Genomic DNA, 12559 nt, shown 5'->3' on the forward strand with positions numbered 1-12559 from the left:
GCTGCAGTATGTCTGTTTCATCTTCCAACTATCTCTCCATGCAGCGGGGGGGGGGGGGGGGGAGATAATAACAAGTAGATCTGATCAGAAATTTCCTAATGTCACATCTTGCTTTCAACCTTTAAGGCTAAATGGGAAACTGTGGCAGTGTCTGGGGGGGAGGCATGTCAGTGGGGTGGCAAATCTGCCCAGATTTTACCGTGAATGGTCAAGGAGCTATCCCAGGTGCTGAAGCCTATTCCCGAAAAAGGCCACTGACTTTCAGCCTTCCAGATTTTGTTGGGCTCCAGCTCCCATTAGTCCCTCCAAACATAGCCACTTGTCAGAGATAATGAGAGTTAGTGTCCAACAATATTTGGAAGACCATGGGTTGCTCACCTCCACTTTAAGCAAGGGAAGATAATATTTGGCAGAATAATTAATGAAGATAATGTGATTAGCAAAAGGATTAATGAAGATAATGTGATTAGCTGGCATATTGTTGGATAATCATGATGTTATAAGTCATAAGGTAGACTTGACAACTACTTATGGGGCCATCAATCATGCCATGACCAGTGCAGTGCAGCCAACACATATAGAGACACAGACAACCATTTCCACATTGCTGAAATGTGTGAGAATGAGCTGTTTCTAGTTCTCTTATTGTACCTTGGACCCACTGCTACAGACATCTGCAGGTACCATTGTGACCTAATCCTAAATTTTCATTGCTTACTTTCTAGACTTTATTATCTCTATCTACAAACATATTGATTGTTGACCTGCACTCTTGGCAGGCCTTTCACTTTTATAAATAATGTAGCTTAATTGATATTGCTATCCCAGCCAAAATGTATGCCAGGTTTTTAACCAAAAATTAGAGAGAAACAAAAGTCTATGATTTCAGAAGAATAGCCATGCTTTAGACAGGGAAGTTCTGCAATTAGCAACTGCTTTATTTTACTCAATTTTATAAAAAAAAATATACAGCTGGAGTCAGTCAGTTTGCTGCTTTTATTCATTTAAGTTCAGCATTTGATTCAATACATAGAAAAAAATTATAGAAAAAGCTGTAAAAAAGAAGCTTGCAGACTGCAACCTTCTTTTTCTTATAACGGCTTTTTATGTGACACAAGTGTAAAAGTCAGACCTGGTGGAAATAAGCTTGCCACAAATAAAGGATTGAGGCAGGGCTGTATTTTACCTCCATGTCTTTTTAATATTTGTATTAATGATTTCCCTGTGCATCCTGACATGGTAGTGGTTGGCATGGTAGCAGAACATGCCACAAACCATCCTGGGCATAAAATACTGTTTGAATACACTGAAATTCTGGGCCATGCCAAGTATATGGTAGGTGCATATTAAAAGTACCAGAACAAAGCTGCTGGAAATATGGCATATAATTTCTGATTTCCAAACTGTTTCTAAATTGCTTCCCTATTTTTTGTTCCAGATAGATCTTTTGTTCTGTGCTCTCTTCGTGTCTCTGATTATGGATGAGCATGGTGTCCATGGCAAGGAGATTGTCCTCACAGTCCTGGACAGAACCGTAGAAAAAGGCCCTCTAATGAACGTTGGTAGGTAATAAAGGATACATCCCTGGAAATGTTGGGCAAAATCTTGTGTCAGACACATAGTCATGATGAACTGTCCCCTGATCTGATCACTGAAACTTTAAAATCCAGCCAACTACCCCCAAGGGATGGAGTTCTGTGGCAGTGATGAGTGGGACACTGAAAGAGACACATCCAGCTAGTGACAGTAAACCAAGCAGAAGCACAGACTCCTATGGGGTCCTATCACAATTCATCAGAGCATCACTGAAGCAGGTGTAGGGTGCAGGTTGGGGGTCAAATGTTCGGCAAACCTCAGATTGTTGTTGTAAGTCATTTCTGACTTATGGCAACCCTAAATCAACCCTACTATCTGGTTTTCTTGGCAAGATTTCCTTGAAGGAGGTTTGCCATTACATTCCTCTGAGATTGAGAATATGTGACTTGTCCAAGGTCACCCAATGAGTTTCATGGCCAAGTAGGGAATCAAACCCTGATCTCCAGAGTCATAGTCCAACACTCAAACCAGTATGCCACACTGGCATGATTACCCATTATCCCCAGTGGTCATCAACAGACCTGAAAACTGGTGCACATGAAAAATAGTGACAAAGAAAAATAAACTAGAAGTGACCAGATATCCATTTCTAGTTTTCATACTGCTTTTGGTTTTGTTTCTGCAAAGGAGTTATCAGGCTCACCCCTCTGATCTGTATAAATTTAAAATCCTGCATCCAGAGCCCTTCAGCAGAATAAGCCAACTTGGTCGGGGGGGGGGGAATGGTGTGGGTGAGGTATTTGGGTTTCCAGAGGTCTCAACTCAGAATCATTTTTTAAAAAATCTTGGATTTTTAATATTTCTGTAAAGCAGGGCTCCTCCAGACAGGACAAATGTGTTGGGGGCTTGTAACATTTGTTACTGAAATTTTCAAACTTTTTTTTTAAATGTGCAAATGCTTGCCAGAATCCTGTATCATCAATTATGTTACACAACCTTATGCATATTTAGCTGCATAGCAGAGATGCTAGAAAGTCCTACTAGTGAATTATGAAGGTGCATCACTGAACATCAGCAAGAATGCCCGATATACACTGGTGCCCAATGCATATCAAGTCTGATGCACATTGGGACCAATGTGAGGCACATTCTGGTATGCATCAGCCCCATTGTGTAATGGTCACTGTGAAGGTGCATCACTGAAAAGATGCTAAAATGCAAAGATACACAACTGAGCACAAAAGTTAGAATCACACAAGCCATTCCATTTCCTATTATGATGTATGCATGTGAGAGCTTGACAATTTGGAAATAAGATAGGAAAGAAATCAATTCATTTGAAATGTTGTGCTGGGGAAGAGCATTGAGAATTCTGTGGATAGCCAAAAAGACAAACAAGTGGATCAGATCAAGCCAGAAATCTCTCTGAAAGCCAAGATGACAAAATTGAGGCTGTCATAATTTGGGCACATCATGAGAAGACATGAATCTCTGGGGGGAGGGACAATAATGCTAGGAAAGGTGGAGGGAAGTAGAAAGAGAGGAAGGCCACATGCAAGATGAATGTACTCTATTAGGGAGGTAATGGGTGTGAGTTTACAGGAATTAAGCAGAGCAGTGAAGGATAGGAAGTCTTGGAGATGTCTCATCCACCGTGTCGCCATGGGTCAAGATCAACTCAAAGACAGTTAACAAAAACAACATATCACTGAACACCAGCAATAGTGCCCAATGTGTACTGATGCCCAATGTACATCAGGACTAATGTGAAACCCATACTGTTATGCATTGGACCCATTGTTTAACAGTCACTTTGCTGACTGCTATGTAGTATTGTAACAGCAGCCCAATACTGAATACAGATATTACAGAACTGCCAGATTCTAAATCTCACAAACGTAAGCTAAGTTACAAAGACGTAACTTTTCAACAGCATCCAGCCAACATTTTTCTTGTCCTAGCCTACTTTCTGTCAAAGCCTAGCACCAATTTATTCCCACCCTTAAGGAAGTTTTCTTTTTAATTCCAAGACATATTGGAAAAATATGTTCCCTTATGGTCTCCTCCTTTCTTTCTTGGGTTATAGTGCTATAGTGGGTCAGTGCCTCAGTGAAGTGACACTTTTTTACTGTAGCTCTAGAATTTTTTTTAATTCAAAAAGGAGCAAATTTGCCTTTTAAATTATAGGAGGTCATCGGCAGGCCATACCTCAGTTTCGTTGGGTGTTTTTTAAAACAAAAACTTTAAAAGCACACTAGAACAAATGTAAGAAATCATTACAAAACAGGCCCAACAACTGCAAAAATCCAAGGAGCTGTGTTGAGGAACTCCTTGTTCCAGTTTAGACCAATATAGAAAATGGCTCAGTGAATTTTAGAGGGAAATTATTCTCAATGATTCCATTTTTTTTCCTGTCTTGTCTTGTACTTTCAATCCAAGGTGAAGACAGCAGTGCTTCAGTGAAACAGCCCAGAAACAAACAATATTTCAGTCGGAGTGGAAATGTTTTCTATGGAACAACCTTGAGCTGGGTTTTATTTGATGGATTATTCCCAATGGAGCTGTATCCATCTGGAATGACTATACTAACAGGCAGGACTATACTTGCATGGAAAGAGGCTGTGGTGCTGGTTACTACCATCCAAGCTATGGCCCTTATTGTTACTATCCAGAGAGCAATCGAGAACATGGCACCTCAGTATTCTGGCTGTTGGTGAACGAATACAACTTTGAATCCTTGACATGGAAACCGGGTTCCAACGGTTATGTTCCACACAATTCAATCAATACTTGTCCAGGTGTAGATGTCTATGTGGGGAAAAATCATTATGGTTTAGGAAAGGTAGTTACCAAACACAGTGCTTTCTTCCTTGGGCATGATGGAAAGGAATACTGGTATAAAAACTATGATGTCCTGACCATTAATAAAGATTATCTATCTCAGAAGATTAGCAATGTCAAGTATATAATAGAGCAGGGGACCTACAGCAACCAACAACTAACCTTGTTTTTCACAAAAGTCACCAACAATCACTGTGCCTCAGTAAAGAAGAGCACTACCTTATCAAAGACTGTATCTTTTGAACATAACTGGAAGTTCGACATTACCCTTTCAATGAGTGTGAGCACTACCGCAACACTGGGGATACCTGAAGTCATTGGGATGTCTTGGGGGGTTTCATCAGAAAAATCCTACAGCTGGACAAATGGTTTTACACAGACTGAAACTAATGAGTATTCTGAAACGGTAGAAGTTGAAGTTCCACCTAACCACAGCTGTGAAGTAGCAATGGAAGGCATAAAAATGACAGCCAAGATTCCCTTCACTGCCACAGTAACTCGTTACTACAACAATGGGGAACAGAAAAGTGCCACCACTCGAGGAGTCAGCAACAATGTGGTTGTGGCACAAGTACACACAGTAGTGAAGCGATGCGAACCCATTGAAAGTGCAGTCCCATGCCAATCATAGTTTAGTGGCACGTAATCACAATTCTCTATGCTACTCTTTAGCAATTCTCTATCCTGCAGCAGAAATCAAGAAGAGAAAAGGTTCTGATTGGTAACAGGAAGTGAGTTAAGGGCTTAGCTTTGATATGCAAAGACCTACTTCATCAGACAGAGGAAAGAGTGACCTGTCTGATGAAGTACCATCACACTAGAACACATGCATGTTACCTGGACCTAAATAAATTTACTTGGAAATAAATGTTGCTTATTTCAGTGAAGCTTGCATTGTGAGTATTTCTTTCACAAGATTGAAGCTGAAATTAACAAACTAAATCCAGAAATATCTGGACATAGCCAAACTTGCACATAGATCTCATTAAACTCAATGGGAGAAGTCTGTCAAGACTGAAGTCTTCCCGCTCCAATATCTCCTACAGCAAAAGTGATTGGTGAATCAACCAGCACAGGGACAATGGATCTACTCATCCTGTACATCTGTGTTGGCAAACCTATGGAACACGTGCCTTCTCTGACATGCGAAGCCATGTCAGAGGGCATGCAACAGCCACAGGAAGGAGGGGCAGGGAGCTGTGCATAGCTGGCCCAGCTCCTTGCCACACACTGGTTCTCCCATGGAAAATGGAACCGTGGCAAGGAGGGGTGGTGCTTGGCCCTTCTGACCAGAAGTACCACCCCTTCCAGCCTGAGGGACCACCTCCTCCACCTCCTCCCAGACTTGGGAGAGTGTGTGTGTTGTGTGCTTTCAAGTCGTTTCTGGCAACCTGATCACAGGGTTTTCTTGGCATGTTTCATCAGATTGCCATTGCCATCCTCTGAGGCTTAGAGAGAGTGTGACTTGCCCAAGGTTATCCTGTGGTTTTCTGTGACTTCATGGGGAGTTGAACCCTGATCTCCCAGAGGATTATTCCAACACTACACCCCACTGGTGTCCCAAACACAACACACCTGTTACAGGTTTTTGTTAGCAAAAGTTGTTCAGAGGGGTTTGCCATTTCCTTCTGAAGCTGAGAGAATGTGATTTGCCTATATCTGTATAGAAAAAAGGGGAACAACAAATGATACCTATTACTGCTTAAACATGTCTTATTTTCAAAATATACAATACTGTATACAAAATGACAAGACACAATGGTAAACTACAATCAACAATGTGCATATGACAAATCAGGGTAATCGAAGTCCATGTAAACAATGTCTACAGTGTTGGCAGTGAATATATTTCTACTGCATCAACACCATGAATAACTCACAGTCTAGAAAGCACTCATAGATGGTACTTGAAGAAACAACACATGAAGTTGGAACCTGTAGTTTTACTGGCAGCACAGTTCTTTACTGGTGGTATTCCAGTTGTATCCAGTATTCACAGTATTAAGACGGCTACCTTCGGAGTACTCTGTGGCCATTTCGACTCTACAGAAGTCTTCATCAGCATTTTTGAGTTATTTTGCCGGATTAATATTTTAAGTTATGCATTCCATTCTTCCACAACATTCAACAACTTGGCTTCAATAATAATAAGAATGCTGTATTGTATATTTTGAAAATAAGACATGTTTAAGCAGTAATAGATATCATTTGTTGTTCCCCTTTTTTCTATACTGTTGAAGTGTAAGCTTGCTGCTCGTTTTTTTGGATTTGCCTATATCTCCCATATGGCACTCTGAGTGGCTGAAAAGATGAGTGTTTTTGACTCAGGGTGACCAGACTTGGTCCTCCCTTTCCCAGACCTATCCTCCCTTTCCATTTTGGGCATGGCTGAGAAGGATGAATTTAATATTTATATGAATGGGGTTTTTTATGTTTTGTTTTGAACCTTTATTTGGCCATGTCTTCCATTTTTCCTTACGTGTTTTCTCCCAGAAGCCCAGTCCCCTGGAATTCCTACCCCTCTGGAAGTCCAACTCCCAGAAGTCCCGTCCATGGCAGCCGGTGACAGCCGGTGTGGGAATGCCACTGAGTTTGGGCACTCAGTCTCTAAAAGGTTCGCCATCACTGCAGTAGATACTCCCCATCAAAGAGGAGCTTTGTCAGTGCTGGACCTTAGTTTGGCACGAGTAGAGCCCCCTTTTAACTCTGAGTAACTGTAGAAGAAGAAGCAATGTAATCCAAAATTCTCCACCTTCATGGTGGCAGATGCACCAGCAGCCTCTGTCCTCCAGATTACCCCCTGAAAAAACCCCTCCTACCAAATGAATGCAGTATTTTCATATTAAAACCAGATCCAGGGTTTTGCCTTGTATCCTAAATATATAGTGCCCTAGTGCCAGGGTATTTGTTTGCTTTGAAAACATAACTTTACTGAAAATTAGTTGCACTGGATTTTTAGACTCAGTTAATAAGATACATAACATGTTCCAGTATGGTGTAGTAGTTTGAGTATTGGACTATGAGTCTGGAGACCAGAGTTTGAATCCCTTCTTGGCCATGGAAATCCACTGGGCCCCCTTGGGCAAGTCACACTTTCTCAGCTGCAGAGGAAGGCAATGGCAACCCCCTCTGAACAAACCTTGCAAAGAAAACCTCATGATAGGTTTGCCTCGGGGTTCTCATAAGTCAGAATTGATCTGAAGTTAAATAACAACAACAAGAACAAATATATGGTGGACCTTGATGATATCACCCCATGATATTTTGAAATTGAGGTTTGGGAATTCCATAACACATCTATTTTTTAAAGTGAATAGGATTTGCAGGTATGGACACACTAACATCCAGTAATAATATTTAATCATATGTATTCATACACATAATTTCAAGATTTAAAAAAATGCCAGTTCTTGATAGTTGAACTGTCTTGAGTCTGAAAAGATGGGGACTGGGCAATAAAGGACTGCTCCCCAGCAGGAGTTGGCAGAGGCTGCAGATGGCATGCCCCTATCCTTTGTTGAGTGATAACAAGTAGATCCAAAATTTCCTAACATCACGTCTACCTTTTAGCCTTTAAGGCAAGAAATGAGAAACTGTGGCAGTGACAGCTGTGGGGCCCATGCCAGTGGGGTGCAAATCTGCTCCAGATTTTGCTATGAACAGTCAAGGAGCTATCCAAGGTGCTGATGCCTATTCTCTAATTGCCCACTGACTTTCTGCCCTGCAGATTTTGTTGGACTCCAACTCCTATTAGGCTCTAAGCCACTTGCCAGAGATAACGGGAGTTAGAATCCAACAACATTTCGAAGGCCATGGGTTGCTCACCTCCACTTTAAGGAAGGAAAGATAATATTTGGCAGAATAATTATTAAAGATTATATGAATAATCAAAGGAGGACTTACTAAACTGTTATACTGTTGGGTAATTACAATGTCAGTAAGTCTATATTACGCCATAGCAACTATTTATGGGATCATTCATCATGCCATGACCAAAAATCCCTTCAAAATCTGCCTTTTCAGCAGAACAGACACACACACACACACACACACCTTTCCATGTTGCTAAAGAGTGTGAGGATGAATTTTGTTTAGTTCTATTCATGTAGCTGGTCCCAATATAGGCATCTGTAAGGACCATTGTGATCTAATCTTCATTTTTCATTGACTACTTTGTAGATTTATCTAGAACTTTTGGAGAAGAAATCTCTGGCTTTACCAACCATAAAAAAATTTAAAGTGTTTAGAACCATTTTTTTATGTTTGAGATTGAGAGTGTCATGAGTCTCCGAAGCTCATATAATTACATCTGAATTCGGAACAACAGTTGCTTCAGATCTAACAAATCTCAGATTGTTTATTTGTGTAAATTGGGGGGGGGGGGGGGAGGAGTAAAATGAGTGAACACAAGTTCCCTAAAAAATATTTAAATGAACAAATAATCAAAATTCTTGGCCTTCTTAAATTATCTAAAGTGTTATCAAATTATGGTTGGATTCAATTAATTTTTATCTCTCTATTTACAGTTGTAATTGAAATTATGAAAGGTCTAAAGCTTATTCTCCCAAACAGAAGAATGGAAAAAGAGGAGGTTTCTCAACCCCAATGTTAAAAACATCACAACTGAATTCATTATAGTTTACCTGACTTGCTTTAAATGCTTGCCACATCCCAATGACATACACGTATCACCTAGGAAAAATATCTGGGGTTGCTGTGTTGGCCATATAGCAAAGGACAAGAACATCCAAAATCCACAAAACAGTGATACCTTTTTGGTGCCATTCAAAATGCACAAAATACATGTTGCAAGCTTTCGAAGCTCCACTGGCTTCTTCATCAGGTGTTAAAAATCATACTCAGAACAACACTCACAACATCTTCACAAAGTGTAGGCCAACAGTTAATTATTTTCCCTCTCCAGTATGATTTTTAACACCTTTTGTAGATAGAAACCCACTCCTTCAAATACAGTACTGAGTGGTATTAAGGTCTCAGGTATAAAGTAGATTTATACAGCATATTTATAAAAGTGTTTTCATTATAATGAAGAGACTGTCAGGTACAAATTTTGTAAACCTTCATTATTACTATCACACTAATAGATGTCTTTGTCTAGACTACTTATAAATAATAATATAACACTTATCTTACAAGAGAACAAGCAGACAGCATATTCACTTGAAACATCTTTGCTAGATCAATTTAGAACTAGATAGGTAAACTAAGCCAACATGGTGTAGTGGTTTGAGCAATGGACTACAGGGTTCAAATTTCCTCTCAGCCATGGAAACCCACTGGGTGACCTTAAACAGTCACACTTTCTCAGCCTCAGAGGAAGGCAAAAAAGGCCCTTCTGAAAAAAACTTGCCAAGAAAACCCCATGGTAAGTTCACCTTAGGGCTGCCATAAATTGGAAACGACTTGAAGGCACACAACAACAAAAGGTTCACTGTTGGTCTAGATAATTCATCTTCCAGTTATTGTCTTTCTCATACACTATATATTTTTATTCAGATCCCTTCTTTACACATATTATCTGTGCATATTCCTTTATCAAGCAGCTGAATGGTAGAGCACCTATATTTCCACTAGAGCCTAGGTTCAGTCCTGAATATCCTTAGCATTCCCTTTTTTAATTAAAAAAAAAAAATCAGGTAATGGCAATGTACAGTAAAATTCAGCAGAGTTTGATAATATTTAGTAAAATTCAGTCAAATTCATAAAGAGCAAACTGAGTACAACGTGCCCTTCCCTTATGCAGGGGATCCGTTTTTAGCCCCAGTCTGCTATTGGCCAGCCTCAGGAAGCTTCAGTGGAGGAGGAAGTTTCAGATGAGGAGGAGGAGGAGGAGGAGCACTGAGAGCCTCTGGCTCTGAGCCAGGGGATGGGAAAGGGCCATTTCCTGGCGCCATTTGGTGCCCAAGATGAAGAGGAAGAGGGGAAGGAGGAGGAAGTGGAGGTGGGTGGCCATTTCTACAATGTATGTTTTTGCCATGTGTTTTTCTTGTGTGTTTTGTGTGGTTTTAATGCCAACAAGTCTGGCTTGTTTTAACAATAATAGTGGTGATGATGATGATGATGATGATGATGATGATGATGATGATGATGGTGATGATGATATCAGCAAGCCTCTGAGGCATGCGCTCACTCTTTCTGAAGCTGAGACAGTGTGACTTCCCAAAGTGCATTTTTGTGGTTTTAATGCCTACAAGTCTGCCTTGTTTTAACAATGATGGTGATGATGATGATGATGATGGTGATATTGATATCAGTCAGCTTCTGAGGCTTGCGCTCACTCTTTATGAAGCTGAGACAGTGTGACTTTCCAAAGTGCGTTTTTGTGTGTTTTTTATGGTTTTAATGCCGACAAGTCTGCCTTGTTGTGACAATGATGTTGATGATGATGATGATACCGATACTCTCTGAGGCATGGACAATTTAAGTTGCTCTCATTTTTACAAACTCATGCACAGTGAAGAAAAATCAAAATGCCTTGAGCAAGTACACACTTCTGAGAAGTACAGTAAGAAACCTGAAACTGAGGGCAAATCCACTTCTTGTTAAACCACCTTGACATGTCCAATATGCATGGCCATGTTTGTCCTACATTTGTCTTACATTTTTTCATTTGTCCTGGTTTGGAGGTTGACAGTTATGGCAACCCTATCCGCTCTGGACCCCCTGAATAAGGGAAATTCTGTGAATGCTCAAACCCATTGAAAACAATGGGGTTCATGCACACAGTGTGCATGCCATTGTTGTTTCCTGCATGTGGCTTCCCTCTGGAGGAAAAAAGGCCGCCAGCAGGCCGCCCTTTTCAGACAGTCTGTCCCAGGCCATACTGCAGAAGCACACAAAGAAACCCCCCTTCTGTCAGGATTGTGCAAGCAAGTTGCTAAAAGAGCAAATTCCCGACCCCTAGTTCAACTTTTCCAAGCCTCAAATTGCCAGGCTCATGCCAAAAGTATCAAACACTGTCACTAATATAAGTAACCTTTTCTATACCATTGGACAACTGTTAATACTTGTCTGTGATACCAACAAGGCCTCCAAAGCCTTGTTTCAGTGGCTGATGCCCAACACTACAGGGGGCATCCAATAACCTATATGCAACAGTCCAAAAAGGCAAACCATGCACCTACCCTCTAGTTGCCCTACAGATTGTAAAATTACCAAAAAATCCTTAGTAGGAACAAAACCAGCTTGTTTCCCTTCAAAGGTTGTTTCATTTACAAACAGGGACAAGTCTCCAATTTCTCCTTTTATAGAGTTACCCCACCTTTGCTGAGAAGTACCCCCATTTGCAGAGAACACCCAAACACAAAGTGTCTGATTGTGCTAAAGTAAATAGTAAGGAGATATGGTTCTGCCAAAGCATACAGAGGTGATGAAAAAGGAACTGCTGTTTTTTTCCCCTTACTAACAGAGAGGTGGGAAAGTGCCAGAAGCCAGGACATATCAACAAGAAGCCACAATGGATTTCAATTTAAGTTGCTTCCATTTAGGGTTGCCATACCTGAGGACCTCCAAACCGGGAAAAATGTAGGACAAGGTTTAAAAATGTAGGACCTTCCCCCCCCCCCCGGCCAGGAAATTAAAAAAAAAGGTCTTACATTTTTAAACCTTGTCCTCCTTCCCGGCTTAGGAGGAAGCCTTGGCCTCCTCTCAGGCCGGGAAGGGGCGCGGGGGCCACCCGTCATCGCGGCCACCACCGCGGTGGCAAGCAGCCTCCTCCTCCTCCCAGGCCCCGGCGAGGCCTTGGAGGACTCCGCGATTGCGGAGCCGCCTCCAGGGCCTCGCTGGGGGGGAATCCTGGGGGCAGGGCCAAACCGGGCGGGACTGTGCGGACCCACCCCAAACCGGGAAAGTCCCGCCCTCAGGCGGGATATGGCAACCCTACTTCCATTGTAACTATTTGAGTGTCCTACTGTGTGACCATATTTGCACCAAGATAAAGCTAATGCATGAGCTAAAGAATCATAGCTTTTGGGAAGACAAGAGGCAAAGTGATGATTTCTGATCATTACTCTTTGTCTTTTGGTCAGCACTTTTCACCAAGCAGTCTCTATTTCATCTCTGTTAATAGAAGACACAATATTAGAAATTAGATTAAATATTATATACTAGATTGGGGCAGAGTGATTTGTCTAAAGCCAGGGAGTCACATGGCTTTCCCACT

The 12559-nt window shown here is 41.3% G+C and overlaps 1 protein-coding gene across 1 annotated transcript; it reads left to right on the forward strand.

The window, feature by feature from the left end:
• Positions 1–204: 204 nt before the first annotated feature.
• LOC149275794 (natterin-3-like) lies at positions 205–5228 on the forward strand. The gene is given in 4 exon segments (XM_089504302.1): positions 205–225; positions 1439–1562; positions 3970–4074; positions 4077–5228. Coding segments are annotated over 4 exon segments (1182 nt in total). The 3' UTR covers positions 5009–5228.
• The last annotated feature ends 7331 nt before the right edge of the window (positions 5229–12559 follow it).

This window comes from Sceloporus occidentalis, unplaced genomic scaffold (genome assembly GCF_023333645.1).
Source record: "Sceloporus occidentalis isolate IW3139 unplaced genomic scaffold, rSceOcc1.0.p SCAF_265, whole genome shotgun sequence".
NCBI lineage: Eukaryota > Metazoa > Chordata > Lepidosauria > Squamata > Phrynosomatidae > Sceloporus > Sceloporus occidentalis.